General features: G+C 50.1%; 1 protein-coding gene and 1 long non-coding RNA gene across 2 annotated transcripts in view; one reads left to right on the top strand and one right to left on the bottom strand.

The window, feature by feature from the left end:
- Positions 1-16,123, bottom strand: part of GPR143 (G protein-coupled receptor 143) — a 26,268-nt gene extending 10,145 nt beyond the window's left edge. Inside the window, exons 1-6 of the mRNA XM_022559793.2 lie at positions 15,551-16,123; positions 11,967-12,076; positions 10,893-10,987; positions 4,571-4,663; positions 1,983-2,092; positions 306-414 (exon numbers count right to left, since the gene is read on the bottom strand). Coding sequence (XP_022415501.1) covers positions 306-414; positions 1,983-2,092; positions 4,571-4,663; positions 10,893-10,987; positions 11,967-12,076; positions 15,551-15,818 — 785 coding nt within the window. The 5' untranslated portion in view covers positions 15,819-16,123. The remainder of the gene's footprint in view (positions 1-305; positions 415-1,982; positions 2,093-4,570; positions 4,664-10,892; positions 10,988-11,966; positions 12,077-15,550) is intronic.
- On the top strand, positions 4,522-15,550 carry LOC111167205 (uncharacterized). The gene is made up of 3 exons (XR_002642747.3): positions 4,522-10,921; positions 11,665-11,691; positions 11,983-15,550. It is a non-coding gene; the product is annotated as an uncharacterized LOC111167205 (long non-coding RNA).

Raw genomic sequence — 16,123 nt, 5'->3', positions numbered from 1 at the left:
GCGATGGGGCAAAACTCCGGAGGCATATGGGTGGGATGCATCAAAACTAAACTCGGGACTTTTCGTTCTGAGGGCTCTTTATGTAGTTTGAGTAGATGTGAATAGCTTTCCAGAAGTTCACGGATGGTAGACTTGCCTTCCTGTCTCGCAAGCATTTCCTCCAAAGGCACCTAGCACAAGTTTCAAAAATTTCCTCTCCAAAGACTCTTCCCTTTGGAACTTTCAGGTCACACTTGGAAAAGCAAATGACAGGCGGTTTGCATTTCCCTTCCCAGGCACAGTTTTAAAAAAAGAAGAAAGGTTACCAAGTAATGAAAACCAGCATTATTTTGAAAAATCGGGTCTTGATCACGTCTCCCATCCGCCTCTCGTTCTCCGTGTAAACTCCTTGACTTCCTTTTAGTAAAGAGGCCACTGTAAAGAGCAGAGGGGAACAAACAGCACGTCATTTCGTTATTTACGTTTCCCGCGTGCAAAGGAAGGGCAGTAAAGCAGGTGGGAGCTCCGAAGCACAGCCAGGAGAGCGTGACGCCCAGCAAGACCGGGCCGTGCTTTCCTCACCACCTCCACGTGGGACTTCTCGGAGACTCACGGGAATATAGAGTTTTTAAACGTTTACTATGAAATCACTTTAGATTTACACAAGATTTGCAAAGACAGTACCGAGAGTTCCCGTCTACCTACACCCAGCTGTCCCCAGAGTTAACATCTTACACAACCATAGTCACATTGGCCACCGTGAAGAAATCAACACTGGTACAGCGCTGTTAACTACGCTCTGGATTTTATCTGGGTTTTACTAGTTCGGGAACTATATTTGTTTACGGTTTATATTTTTTACTATAAAAATAATGCATGCTCACTATTTTAAAATGTTGAAAGATTTGACATTTATCCTTGTAGACAAGTTGGAAAATATAAGAAAGTTTAGAAAAGAATTGATAACCCATAGTTCACCCAGAGACAACCATCATTAGCATCTTAGTGTATCTCCTTCCAGTCTTTTTTCTGTAAGTCATTTTCATTTGTTTGATGTAATCAAATCACTATTTTTTAATGCAATTTTGTTTAAAAAAAAAGCTATATTTAATAGACTAGTTTTTTGGGGGGAGGGGTTTTTTGTTTTTAATTTTTCTTGGCGTAGAGTTGATTTACAATGTTGTGTTAGTTTCATGTGTACAGCACACTAGTTTTAAATGCAGATATGCAAAGAGAGATCCAAAGAGCTGCAGTGATTTTTCTCTCCCTAGTGGTAGAGCACTTCACTTAGGTTAAAGTTCTACAACCCACAGCTGATCATCAAGTGACCTTTCTGTTAAGGTGTGTTTCTTTCTTCTCATTCTGCCCGTGAGGGACCCACAGGGCGGCATGAGGGGGCCTGGAGACTTGCCTCGGGGCACGTTTCCTTGAGGATGGGATGGGGGCTGGAATGCAGGTCCCCTGCCTTGGCCCGGAGGTCTGTCCAGTGCATTCTGCTGACTCACAAGATCCCTCTCACCCAGTTCTTCCTGATGCATTTGACTCACTTCCTGTGCTCTCCTTCCTGTTTACTGCCCAAGTGGGAGAAGACACAGGCCCAGACATCACGGGGAGGGCCCAGGCTCCCAGGACGGCTCAGTCCACATCCCTCCCTTCCCCTCGGCTGCCCTTTCCTTTCCTGATCCCGTCTCCCCTCCGCAGTTTTCCAAGGCCACTCGGGTCCTCTGGGGCACGCCAATGGCAGACTCAGAATGAGCCCAGACAGAAGTGAAACGTCCCCTGGTCCCGGCTTTGAGCTAGCAGATGTTGGCCAAGGACCCGGACAGCCCATAATTGAGTAGGCTCGCTCCCTCTCGTTTATTAAACCCCCTCACTTTCCCCAGCTGTATTGTGCTCCTGTCTGGAGGATGACAAATGAGGTCCGTGGTCCTAGATAATGATCAGAGCCCGTGGCCTGGGGCCGTAGCCTCGGCCTCGCCCCCAGAGCACTTCCCTGGGTTTACCTGCAGTCACTGTCTTTCGGAACAGGATGGGGTTGGCCACAAGGACGAGCAGCAGAGGCAAGTATGTGGTGACATAGTGGGGGATGGCGTGCTCCAGACCCCTCTCACACCTGAGGGAGGAAAGCCGGGTCATTCTCCAAAAAAACCGGGGCTTTGCCTGAGATACGCCGACTTATCTGCAAGTCGAGATAAGAGGACCAGATCGAAGGAAACACACAGATCGACTTCTGACTGTGCCCGAAGGAAACCTGACTCATATCTCACGTCTGCGGACAAGCGATAAATCACAGAAGAAGGAGGATCAGTCATGGTTCTGTGTGTCTCGTAAATCAGGGAGCTTTTAAAGTTCCCTGCTGGGAAAAGGTGAAGAGGGGAAAAGGCTCTCTGGGGTGGTGGATCCCCCCCCAACTCCCCCACTGGGTCTCTCAAACAAGTGGGTCTCCCCCTACTTGTCTTTCAAACAAGACAAAGGCGTTCTACGAACCTGCTGGGTTTTCAGCACTTACTACATATGTGCTAAGCCTGGCTGACATCACGCATAGGATCCAAGCTCTGTCCTCGACCAACTCAAAATACCCAAGCCTCACACTGCACAGGATATCTGTTGTCATGGTGACAGGTAATCATTTCAGGGGTTCTTTTCGGGGAGGTGGACCCGGATTTCTACTGATGGGTCTTGAGAATCATCCATCACCACAGGACACGGTGGGGTGCCACACACAGGTATGCTACCAAGGCCGGGGCTATCAGTTAACAAATACATAGTGTAGAGGAAAATGGCAAAGAGGAAGAGAGAATCCAAAGCAGAGGGGATGTTGCCCAGGCCCGACCCCAGACGGGGTGGAAAAGCAGAGGAGGGAACAGCTCCTGTGGCCACGGAAGGTGGAGTGATAAAAATGCTACTGCTCTCGTTTTCATATGTATGCAGGGCTCACACCAGAGGGGAAAGTGGCTGAAAGTGCATGGAAACAGGTAAGAAAAATGCAGTGCCCATCTTTGTTGCCTTAAGGATGACAGTACCACCTGAGGATGGTGCCTTCTTTTTGTTTTTTTGTTTGCGTGTTTTGTTTTTTACCCTGAAAGCCGTATTTTATTGGAGTGTGGTTGACTTACAATGTTGTGTTGCTACCTTCTTTTATTTTATTATTATTATTATTTTTGCTACCTCCTTTTTAACAGAAGCTTTCCTCTTCAGCTGTGAAAGCTAAACTGTGGTCTGGAAGGGCTTGAGGGGAGAAAGGGAAACAAGAGGGGGAAGAGATGAGATTCGGGTGCCTGTACTGAACGTAAGGAACAAACGAGAGAGGGTGGGAGCCTGCAGAGCGCCAAGGGCTCTGGGTCGTCGTGGGCTCTGAGGATGGATATGAGGAAGGATGGAGATGCTTCAGGGGGGCGGCCTCGTGGAGACCGCGGGGCACCTTGGCGTTCCTGAGTGTCCTTGCAGCAATGGCTCCCTCGCACTCAGACGCAACGTCCCCAGGATCTCACAGGTGGAGGCCAGAGATAAAAACTCCCTTTCCAGTTAAGCGCATCCCTCTGTAACAGCTGCTAACTCTGTATTTGTCCTTTTAGGGTTCCTGGAGAGAGTGGGCTGTTTGGAGGGATCTACACAGAGGCCACAAAGCAACACCAATGTGGAGACATCTGAGTGAGTGGCTACAAGAAATCGAAAAAGAAGGGGCAGAAGCGGTCTACACCACAGGTCAGCAAACTTTTTCTGTAAAGGAGCAGATAATCAATATTTTAGCCTCCAGAACCCTCATAGCCTCTGTCAGACTACTCAGCTCTAATGTGTAACTGGCCATGGACCATACATACACAAATGGGCACGGCTGTGTGCGAATAAAGCTTTATTTACAAGAGCAGGGCAGAGGGCCGGATCTGTACTGAGGGCTGCGCTGTGCTGATCCCGGGTGTACACTGCCCTGAAATCACAGACAAAGAGACAATGTCCAACCTCTGTTTTTCAGCTTTCCATTGAAAATTAGAGTATATATCCTTGGAGGGACCTTGAGGCTTTACAAATGGTTGCACTGATGGGGTTTTAAACTTGAAGAAATGCCTGAGACAATTTCAGAGGCCACATCGCCCAGTGTCTGTGTTCAGAACAGCGCAGGATGGAGAGAGGTGAGAAAGTGCAGACAGCAGAGGCTTAAAATAAGCTCGTCAAGAGCGAGCGACCCTTTGTGTCTTCCAGCCATCTCCAACTCATTCTTGGGACGTTCAACTCACCTGCTCGCCCAGAGGAAGCTGGTTTGAAGAATGAAAAATAAACAGTGGGCAGGGGAAGGCTGCGTCCGTCTGGAGGGGGACAGGCCTGGAGGCTGGCACACAGGCTGGTACGGGGGAGCCGTGCCCCCAGCTCTGCATCCACACCGTGCACAACACCGACCCACACGCACGGGACAGGCAGAGGCAGGGACGCTAACTCAAGGTGCCAGCCACTGTGCTCTCAGCTGCACAGATCCAGGACGATGGCCTGCCCGCCCGCTCGGGGTCAGTGCCCGGGCGTCTCCTGCAAGAGAGGCGGGGGGGGGGGGGGGCGTCCAGGCGTCGGGGGAGTGGGCTTGCTGGGAGCCCCGGCTTACCTGGCCACGGAAGGGTAGTACAGCATGAATGCTCCCTCTACGCAGAGCAGTGCGGCCAGGCCCCAGGCCATCATGTGGTAGAGCAGGATGGTACTGGGGGAAGAAGGGGCAGAGGGGCGGCCACGCCTGAGGTCCAGCACTGAACAAGCCCCGAGCTCCGCGAGCGGCAGGAAGATGCACACAGAGCAAACCCTTGCCAAACAGCTGCCTGATTTTGCCTGTGCGGTTTTTACTTTTCCTCTGATTGAGGTGAAATTCATATAACATCAAACTCACTATTTTAAAATGAGCAACTCAGCGGCATTTAGGACATCTACGGTGCCGTGCAAGCACCCCCTCTATCCAGTTCCAAAACATGTTCATCCCCCAGAAGGAAACCCGGACCCATTCAGTGGTCTTTCCCCATCATGCTTGTGCCCCCGGCCCTGGTAACCACTCATCTACCATCCATCTCTATGGATTTGCCTATTCCGGACATTTCATCCAAGGGGAGTCACACACGACGTGGCCTTTTGTGTCTGGCTTCTTTCCCTCAACCTAAGCCTTTCAAGATTGAGAGGAGGGGACTTCCCTGGTGGCACAGTGGTTAAAACTGCACGCTCCCACTGCAGAGGGCCCAGGTTCTATCCCTGGTCGGGGAACTAGATCCCACATGCATGCTGCAACTAAGAGTTTGCATACCACAACTAAGGAGCCTGCATGCCTCAACTAAGGAGCCTGCCTGCTGCAACTAAGGAGCGCGCATGCCGCGACTCAGGAGCAGGTGACCGCAACTAAGGAGCCTGCCTGCCACAACTAAGACCTGGCACAACTAACTAACTAAATAAATAAATAAAAGATTGAGAGGAGTGAGGCACGGGTACCTCATAATTCCTCCTAAGTGCCTGGCTCCCCCAGTAGGCAAGCAACTCCTGGCCTCTGTCCTTCCTGAAGTCACCTCCGTACCTAATATGCAAGCGTCTTAATGCTCAGTCCAAACCAAGAAGAAGGTCTCTAAGAAATGGGTCGTTATTCGACGTTCCAGGACAGCGGGGAGGTTTCCTATCTTGTCCCCCTACCCCCCATTCCCTGCATAGTTCAAATTCTCTCATCGTTACCATCTCCCTCCTTCACCTCTGTACTCCCACACACCCCACCCTGTCCCCCTGAGAGATTCGAGGCAGCCAGCCTTGCAGGTGGGGTCAGGACGATGGACCACCTGAGCCCGTGCAGAGCTACCTCGCTCTTCCAAGACAGCCTTTGTTTGCCTCTTCTGTGCAATGGGACGTGGCCCGGGGCTGCTCCCTCAGAGGTGCCCACTGCTACTCAAAACTCTGCCAGATGGGACTTCCCTGATGGCGCACTGGTTAAGAATCCACCTGCCAATGCAGGGGGACACGGGTTCGAGCCCTGGTCCGGGAAGATCCCACATGCTGCGGAGCAACTCAGCCTGTGCGCCACAACTACTGAGGCCGTGCGCCACAACTACTGAGGCCGCGTGCCACAACTACTGAAGCCTGCGCGCCTAGAGCCCGAGCTCCGCCACAAGAGAAGCCACCTCAACGAGAAGCCCGAAGAGAAGCCCCTGCTCGCTGCAACTAGAGAAAGTCCACGCGCAGCAACAAAGACCCAACGCAGCCAAAAATAAATGAATAAAATAAATTTAAAAAAAAAAACCCTCTGCCAGACGCCTGGCAGAGGGTGCAGCCCCTGGCCCATCAGGACTTTAACGCTGCGGACCCGCCGTGGGGACAAAGGGCGTGGTCAGGGATGCGGTGAAGGACGCCCTTCTGCAAGGAGACAGGAGGGAAGAGAGATGGCCCAGAGGGCATGCTTCAGGGAGGAAAAACTGCACAGCTGGCCCACTGGGCGGACGCGGCTGCACCTTCGCCTCCCCTGGCACTGCTGGTTCTGGAGCAGCCCTTCCCTGCCCGTCCGGCTTTGGGAGCGCGCGGGGGTCTGTCCTGCCCACAAGTCACAGGCTTTGCCGGACACTCAGGAAACTAAGGAGCAGCTTTGCGCAGGGGCTGGTCTGTGGCAGGGTGGCATCTGCGTTCCAGACGCCAAGCCTGGGCTGCAGGGAGCCGCTGGGGTCATCTCCTGGGTGGGAGGGCGAGGCCAGCTCGCGCTCCCCAAAGCCCGGCCCTCGGTTCCCCTCGGCCCCAAACGCCCACGAGGGGGGGATGTCAGAGCCGGCCACGGGACCCAGGCCGCGGCCACGTCAATAACCGATACAGCCAGAAAGCCACACCCATGTGGCCGTGGCGGATCGATCCGGAGCAACCCCGGCTGAAGACCCTCATCCCTTTTTCTGACGTCAAGCCAGTTTTCACGTGCAGACACGCGAAGACCACCTCCCCCCCGCCCCCAGACCCTCTCTGCTCGCACACTCCCCTTTTCTTAGGGCAAGCAGAGCTTCTCCCGGGTTCTCAGGTGCCGGCCGGCATGGCTAAAACGTGCGTCTCCCGCACCTGGAGCCCAAGAGGCAGTTTACATGTTAACTTTCAATCTGCTTTAATGACATTGCTTAGGGAAAATTCTCCCGCGCCAAAGGAAACAGCTAAATGCTGGAAGGATCTAGAAGGGAATGTGGAGTTTAATCCAGCCATACCGGAGGAGTCTGGCCCCCTGCCTGGGAATTCCTCGGGACCCCTCTCCACCAGCTGCAGGTTCTTCATTGCCACCTACAGCATCCACTCCGCCCTCGGCTCTGCAAACAAGCTGGCGATTCAGAGAGGGGCTCCAGAGGCTCTGGACCCACACACTCAGCTCTGGCTCTAAATCACCCAGGGCTGGCCCCTCGGAGACCTCACCCTGGGAAGCGTGACTTGTGCTAGGGACGAGGTTGGGGCTGGGTCTCCGTGGCTAGAGAGCACCCGTCTTATTTCTCTGCTGTGTGCCCGCTCCTTTTTGATGGGAGAGCCCACCACACCGCCGACGGTCTTCCTAGCCCTGGAACCCTGCCCTTGGGAGGCATCTGGGTGTTTGGCATCCCTGGAGGGCGGCCTCCTGTTCGATGCACGGGTCCTCAGAAGCCTGGCGTCCTCTAGTCCCTGCACATCCGCAGACTTCTGCCTATCCTAACGCCAAGCTCCAAGATGACTTCCAAACACCCGCCGGGGTGTGAGGAGGGCTTCCTGATCGCCTGTCCTGGCTTCTGAGGGCTCTGTCTGTTCTCCGGGTCCAGAGAGCTGTCACTCAGCCCTGTCCAACTCCAGTCCCTCACGGGTGGAGGTGCATTTCCTATGACAGCAGGAGACATACTCTTCTAGCTTCTGTTCGGTGCTCCAAGGTTCCTCTTATCTCCACAACTGAGTGGTGGTCTATGAGACCTCTAATTGTGTCATAGCTCCGATCCCTCCCAAACTTGAGTGAGGGAACCATCCCACTTGCACTCAGCTTCTGGAACAAGGTCTCCTCATGCTGCTTGCTGCCTACCCAAAGTCATTCTCCCTTTTTTCCTTAGCAACAGAACCTGGATGTCAGGCAGAGCAGCAGCACGCTTGGATAATCAACTGTATTTCCTACCTCCTCTTACAGCTAAGTGTGGACAGAAAACTAAGTTCTGGCCAGTAACATGAAAATGTTATTGTTGTGTAAAACTCCCATGGACAGCAGGCCTGCTTAAAACAGGTCCCTGCTTAAAGGGATCTGGCTCAGGGGACAACAAGCCCCTTTTGCATTGCCCCCTACCTCCTTCCTGTTTTCTGGAATGCTGATGTGATGACTGGAGCTCCAGCAGCTATACTGGGCCATGATACCTTGAGGATGGAAGTCACATAATAGAATGGTGGAGCAGAAAGAGAGAAGGAACTTGGGTCCCTGATTTCCAGCATAAGAGCCCTAGATTGCCTACCTCTGGCCTCTTTTAGCGTGAAAGAGAAATTCCTATCTTAAGTCACTATTGTTTTATGTATTTTATGTAGCCAAAACGAATTCTCACTGATATACCTGGTTGGCAACCTTTAACCTTAACTGTCTTCCCTACAGAATTTTCATAACCAAGTATACCTCAGTTTTGTACAGATGTGTAAGAGCTTGGGAACTAAGGCAAAAAGGTAGAAGAAAGAAACGCAAAAATGAAGAGAGTACTAAATTTCAGGCCAGAGAGACAAAGTGAATGATGATGTGATATACGTAAGGAATACCAAGGATTTTAGAGTGGTGATTCACTAAGATTGCCCAGTGTAGTCTATAGCTTAATATGGTCTTTATTTGGTTACTCACGTTGGTTTTAAAAGTGAATTTATTGAACCAGTGGTGCTGGGGCAACTGGATATCCACCTACAAAAGAATAAAGGCAGACCTATCCTCACCTCCACACATAAATTAATTCAAAGATCTAAATAAAATTGTTCAAACTATAAAACTCTTAGAAGGAAACAAAGGTATAAATCCTTGTGACCTCGGGTTAGGCAATGGTTTCTTAGATGACAGCAAAAGCAGGAGAAATAAGAGAAAAAAACACAAAAACTGGATTTCATCAAAATTAAAGACTTTCATGCTTCAAAAGGTACCACCAAGTAAGTGAAAAGACAACCTGCTGAATGAGAGAAGATATTTGTAAATCATATATCTAATGAGGTACTTGTATCCAGAATATATAAAGAACTCCTATAACTCAATAATAAAAAAGACAAACAGCCCAGTTAAAAACTGGGAAAAGGAAGCGAGGAGATATTTCTCCAAAGAAAGTACACGAATGGCCAATAAGCACATGAGAAGATGCTAAACATCATAGTTATCAGGGAAATCAAAACCACAATGAGATGCCACTTCACACACAGTAGGATGGCTAAAATCTCAAAAAACCAAACACACAGAAAACAAGTGTTGTTATCAAGGATGCAGAGAAACTGGAACCATTACACATTGCTGGTGCAAAGGTAAAATGGTACAGAGTCTTTGGAAAGCAGTTCGGCAGTGCCTTACAAGGTTATACAGAGTTACTATATGACCCAGGAATTCCACTCCAAGGTGTATACCTATAAGTATATGGCGAAAACATATGTCCACACAAACACCTGCATACAAATATTCATTGCAGCATTATTCGTAACAGTCAAAACAATGGAAACAACCTAAAAGTCCAGTGACTGATAAACGGGTAAAAGGCAGATAGCGAAACAGCGGAATATTATTCAGCAACGCACAGGAATGAAGAACTGATGCGTGCCACAATATGGATAAATCTCGAAAATAACAGGCCAAGTTTAACCAGCCAGATACAAAACGCCACATATTGTGTGATTCCATTTACAGAAGCTGTCCAGAACAGGCAAATCCAGAGACAGACCGTAGATGTGAAGTTACCAGGAGCTGCGCGAGAGGGAAGAATGGGAAATGACTAGTAACCAGTACAGAGATTTGGGGGATGAATAACACGTCATAAAGCCAAGTAATGGTTATGGTTACACAATTCTGTGAATATGCTCACAAACAATGGATTTTATACATTTAAACAGATGAACTTTATAAAGCTATTTAAAAAGAAAAAAGCAAACAAGGGCTCCATGCAAAGGGGGCCTAATGGAAGTGCACCACGAACTTGGCCAGGGACCCATCCTTCCTGGGCCTGGAGCCAGGAGACCAGGACACCCGCCGTGCCCTCCTGCTTCTCTTTGGCACGTAGGTTCTCTGTGTTTCTGTTTCCTCCATAACATGCACATCCCAGCTCCAACCCCAGCTCCCAGTTACTGAGCGCCTGCTACGTGCCAGGCTCCATCCATAACCATCCACAGGTACTATCACATTTACTGTTTCCAGGAACCTCCTGAGGTGGGTACTGTTTTACAGCTGAGAAAACGGAAGTCCAGAGAGGTTCAGCCACTTGCCAACAGTCACACAGCTAGTGAGTGATGGGGCAGGAATTTGAACCCACCAGGACCAAGGCACTAACCCTTCCTCGGTTCCTCCCAGGCAGCCCCTGGCAGCTCCAGAACCCTTGGGCTCCATATTTAGCATCCTGTATCAATACATACATCTAAGAACTTTTCTCCTAAACCTTTAGACACCATCAGAATTTTTTATTTTCATGCCAATTCTTTTTTTTTTTTTTTGTCTTTGTCGTGTTCCAAATATTTAATTTATTGAAATACTGTTTTCAGGGTTTTAAAATCCTGTTTTTTTCTTGGTAGGGGGCACCCGGAGAAATCCTCGATATTTCGATTGTGCCTTCAGCCTTTTATAAAAATGAGCTGCACAGATGTTTCTCGGTGGAGGGGTCAGCTGAAAGGTTGTGATCAGCTGTGTCTGCCGTACAGAGATGCAGCACTCAGCGGTGTCTCCAACCTTCCCTCAGGCAACAAACTAGGGCAGAAGCCAGCCGGCTTGCTCTGAATACCTCAGTCCCGCCGATCTCCGGATCACCAGGTAGGCATCGACCGCATACCAAAACAGCCACCAGAAGCAGGCGCTGTACAGCAGCTGGATCCACATCTGTAATCGGGAAGAGCCGGCATCAAAGCTCCTGGACATGGGTTCCAGACCGCCCCGTCCGTGAAATGAGCTGGCAGACGCCCACTTCCTCTGACGTCACGGGGCAGCACATGAAAGCCCTCCGGAGAGGCTTGGAAATCCAGGCTGGGATGTGGCCTGGGACGGGCGTGTGCCTTGGTGCCCTGTCTGCTCAGCTGCACCGGGTCCAGTGAGCCCTGCCTTGTGCTACCCTTGTGGTCAGGGAGATAGAGGGCTCAGGTGTGCGGCTTGGCCTGGCATGAAGGTCTTTGAACCAGAAGCCCTTTTGCTGAGGACCAAGGAGGATGGGCAGGAAGGACCTTCCCAGTAGAAGGAAGGCGGTGGCGGGGGGACTCTGTATGTTAGAAGCAGCACGAGATCTATATACTAAGACGGAGGCTCCATCGGGATGCAGCTGGGAAGCAACAGAGGGGAGGAAGGGAGAGATGCTGACAGTTGTGGCACAGATGGCGGGTCAACAGGGTATTAGTGTCCTTTGAGGTCATTCACTGGAGTGTTAACTTGGCGGACAGAGCAATATGGATGAACAAATTGCTATTTTTAAATATATATTTTGTTAAAAAATATATATATATATATATATATTTTGTTAAGTAAATACATCCATTAAATAACTTTTTTTTTCTTTTTTTGCCCAGCTGGTTTTGATTGTGGATGGATCTAAGGTAAGGATTGAATGTGTGTTTAAGTGTGGGGATGGCAAACATACTAGCACAGTGGTTCTAAAACTGGAGTGTGGGTCAGAGGCCCCTGGAGGGTTTTTTAAATCGCAGACGGCCCGCACCCCAGGGTCTCTGGTCAGTGGGGTGAGGGCTCTGAGCGTGTGCATTTCTAAAAGCTACAGTGGGCTGGTGGGAGGGATGCGACCACACTTTGAGGACACAGCGTAACGGAGCGGGGCAAAGGGAGGGAAGGGGGAGACCAGGGGAGGTACACTTACTGCACTCCCCATGCAGAAGGCGGTGGGCCACACGTCTGTCCCGTTCACAGCTGAGATGTCGTCCACGAAACTCGGGAACCCTAACCACACCGCAGACCGGACTGTGATACCTAAGGGAGAATCAGGTGATGCTCTGTATCTGCTCCTAATGCAAATCTAAAGGTGACTTGTTGACTGTAAAAATGATGGATGGGGCTTCCCTGGTGGCGCAGTGGTTGAGAGTGTGCCTGCCGATGCAGGGGACACGGGTTTGTGCCCCGGTCCGGGAAGATCCCACATGCCGCGGAGCGGCTGGGCCCGTGAGCCATGGCCACTGGGCCTGCGCGTCCGAAGCCTGTGCTCCGCAACGGGAGAGGCCACAACAGTGAGAGGCCCGCGTACAGCAAAAAAAAAAAAAAATGATGGATGGACGGATGGATGGATGGATGGATAGATAGGCAGATAGACAGATAGATAGGAAGGGAAAGAGAAAGATGTGAGGGAGACAGGGAGGAAAGAAACACACGCTGGTGTGTGCAGAGAGACAGAGAATAAAATAAGACTCAGAAAATAATTATTATGGTAGTGGAGCAATCCCAGGCACTTTGATTTCAACTTCAGCCACCATTAGCCACAGTGCTGTCCCTAATGTTGTCTGTTTGTTTATTTGGCACCCAGAAGTGATTATGTGAATAACAATTTATATTTCTTGACTATGTTTTTAATGTCCAAGTTAACTAGTCCTCACATAAAAAAGAATGATTGAGAAAGCACATTCTGAAGTTTAAAAAGATAGTTCTTTCATTCTTTAAAAAATATACATTTGAGATTTTCACAAATTAGCTCTTGATAATCTACTTTTGCCATTTATTATTTGTGAGTTTTCCTTGCTATTTGACCCAAATATCTAATTCTCCTCAACACAGTATACACACGTAAGGCATATATTAGGGTTCTCTGTTAAGTAATTCGATAGATAGCCTTTGTTTAAGCATTCACTATGTAACACCCTGCTCAAGGGGACCTGTGAGCAGTACAGAGTTACACACTAGTGTTGTGTGTGTATTTCACATACAGAAATATACACTGTGTCATATACCACTAAAAGGGTGAGTATGAACACTAAAAGCCTAAGATATAACTTCTCATTCTTAAGCACAGATAACAAAAATAACGCTTTGCGGCCACGTAGTGCTTTGTTGTTTTCAGTCCAGAGCTCTGCTTTGAGCTCGATAAACACTTCTGGTTTTTTTTTTTGTATCTATATGAGGTGATGGATTTACTAAACTTGTTGTGGTAATCATTTCATGATAAATGTAAGTTATTATGCTGTACACCTTAAACTTATACAGTGCTATATGTCAATTATGTCTCAGTAAAACTGGGGAGGGAGTTCCCTGGTTGTCTAGTGGTTAGGATTCTGTGCTTCCACTGCCGTGGCCCGGGTTCAATCCCAGGTCAGGGAACTGAGATCACGCAAGCTGCACGGTGTGGCCAAAAAAAAACCCCAAAAAAACAGATATTTAAAAAAAAACTGGGGGAAAAAAACCACCCCGTGAGATAGGCATCTGTATTTCTTTTTTTTTTTTTTTTTACGGGAGCACAGGCTCCGGACGCGCAGGCTCAGTGGCCATGGCTCACGGGCCCAGCCGCTCTGCGGCACGTGGGATCTTCCCGGACCGGGGCACGAACCCGTGTCCCCTGCATCGGCAGGCAGACTCCCAACCACTGCGCCACCAGGGAAGCCCTGTATTTCTTATTTTTCAGCGAGGAGGTCTGGTCACCAAGCCTTCCCCTGACTCCTGCTTCTGCCCATTTGCCCACAATATCATGCACCTTCCTTCTAAAGGCCAAAGGATATACGAATATTATTTTGCTGACCCTCAAAAGATGTTTGCGTGCAGCTCTATTTTCAGATATTCAAGTTACAGAAACTAGATTATTATTAAGATGCTTTTCCAAAATGCTTTAGCAGCATCAGGAAGAAAACCAATTTTTTATTTTATTGTCCTGCACCAAATTGATTTTATCGCTATAGCTTCCTGTCTTACTCCTCGAGTCTAAGCAAGTGACTAGAGGTTCCATAGCATTTATCTGAAGCCAAGATTCTTGAGTGTCTCCAATCACACAACCAGGAACAGGAGAACCAGGCCCTGGGACACACAGCCACCTGTGCCCAGAGAAGCACTCAAGGTGCCCCAGAAGCTGCTGCCACCCCCTCACGGCACAGCGGTGGAAGGCACTTCAAATACCACCAGCAGCCTTTCCTTCAAGAGCAAACATGACTGAAAAACACAATTCCAAAATGTCAGCACCTGTCAGCCAATTACAAAACATGGACAGTATTTGGATCCTGATTTGAAAAAACCAATTGTAAAATAGCATTTATGAGACACCTGAACATACACCAGTGATATTAAGGAACTGGTTTTCATTATTTTGGGGTGATAATGATATCTGTGTGATATATATGTTTTTTAAAAATTCTTATCTTCTACAGCTATATATTGAGATTTGTGTGGGTGAAATGATATAAATTCTGGAATCTGCTTCAAATTATTCCAGTGGAGAGTGGGATACGGGGATGGAGTATAGATGAAGCTAGGTGATGGGTACAGGGAGTTTGTTATACAATCTCTCTACATTTGCATATGTTAAAAATTTTCCAAAATAAAAAAGTTAAAATGCTTGGCAATATCTAGCATAGAGGTTTGTAAAATGTGCCATGCTAGAGTTGAAAGCAGGGGTCAGCAAAGTCTCTGTAAAGGGCCAGAGAGAAGATATCTTAGGCTCTATGGGCCATAGTTTCTCTGTTCAGCACTCACTTCTGCCCTTCTAGGGCCAAGATGCCCCCAAACAAGGCACAAGTGCAGGGCATGGCTGTATCCCCATAAGACTCCACTTACGGACAATGCCATTTGCATTTCATGGAATATTTACATGTCAGAAACAGTCTTCTTCTTTAGATTTTTCTAAAAACACTTTAAAATGTAAAAACTTTCTTAGTTCCTGGGCCATAGATAAGAGACAGCAGGCAGGATGTGGCCTAAAGGCTGCAAGTTTGCCCATCTGTGGTATAAAACCCAAACTTAGATAGATAAATAAACAAGTAAGTAAATAAAATTGTAATATATATACATATATATATATGGGTTTCTTCCTGATTCTGCTAAATCATTTTGGAAACGATTTTGTGTGTCTGTACACGCGCACGAAATATTAACCGTTAGTCTCTCACTAGTGGTACAATTAGGGATGCATTGTATTTTCTGGGTTTTCCTTCACAGCACCGTCTAAAGTTTCCCTAGTAAGTGCAATAACAAATACATCAGACTGTTTAAAAAACAAAAAAACCAACGGTCCCCCTAAGGAACTTTTACCGACCATGTTGTATCGCAGAGTCCCCTGGTCGTCCAGTCCCGACCCTGGGGAGCCGCCTCCGGCTCGGCCCTCCCACCCGTGGGCCGGGCGCCCTTACCCGCGCAGCGACCAGGTCCCAGGCGGGGTCGGCGCGCGCTCATCCACGCCCCCGGCCGGGAGCGACCTGCGGGCAGCGCGCCCTCAACCGCGCGCGGACGGGTCCCCACCCGCGGACGCGCCCTCACCCAGGCAGCCGAGCAGGTCGCAGGCGGCGGCGGCGCGCAGGATGCGGGCGGAGGCCGGGGTGCGGGCCGTGGCCGGCGGGGAGGCCGAGGGGAGCCCGGGGCCGGCGGGCCGGCGCCCGAGCAGCAGCCGCAGGAGGCCGAGCGCCAGGTGGAGCGCGCCGCTGCCCAGGCACAGCGCGTGGAAGGCCCGCGGCTGGAAGCTCAGCACCAGCTGCGTGGCGGCGTCCCGCGTGGCGCAGCAGAAGGTCCCCAGGCGCGGGGAGGCCATGGTCCGTGCTGGGGATGCGGCTCGGGTCTGCCTGGACCCCGCCGGCCGGCCCGGGTCATGTGCTGGGCCGGCTCTTGGCGGGGGTGGGGAGCGGGGGAGCCGTCATGTGCCCTGGGCCTCTCCGCAGCCCCCGCCCGATCCCCCGCGCTGGCAGTCAAGGCGCCAGGCTCGTGGGGGCCTCGCGCCTCTGCAGGCGCGTCACGAGGGTGATGCTTGGTCGGGGGGGGGCGGGGCGGTGAGGGGCGGGGGAAGGAGCGCGCCGGGGTGGGGAAATCAGCTCTCTCCCCTTTCACCAAGGCCTTCCC

The sequence above is a fragment of the Delphinapterus leucas genome, chromosome X (assembly GCF_059928025.1).
Source record: "Delphinapterus leucas isolate spDelLeu-1000000601 "Yukka" chromosome X, BTC_Dleu_Yukka2, whole genome shotgun sequence".
In the NCBI taxonomy this organism is placed as follows: domain Eukaryota; kingdom Metazoa; phylum Chordata; class Mammalia; order Artiodactyla; family Monodontidae; genus Delphinapterus; species Delphinapterus leucas.
This window is presented reverse-complemented; position numbering and strand designations above follow the sequence as displayed.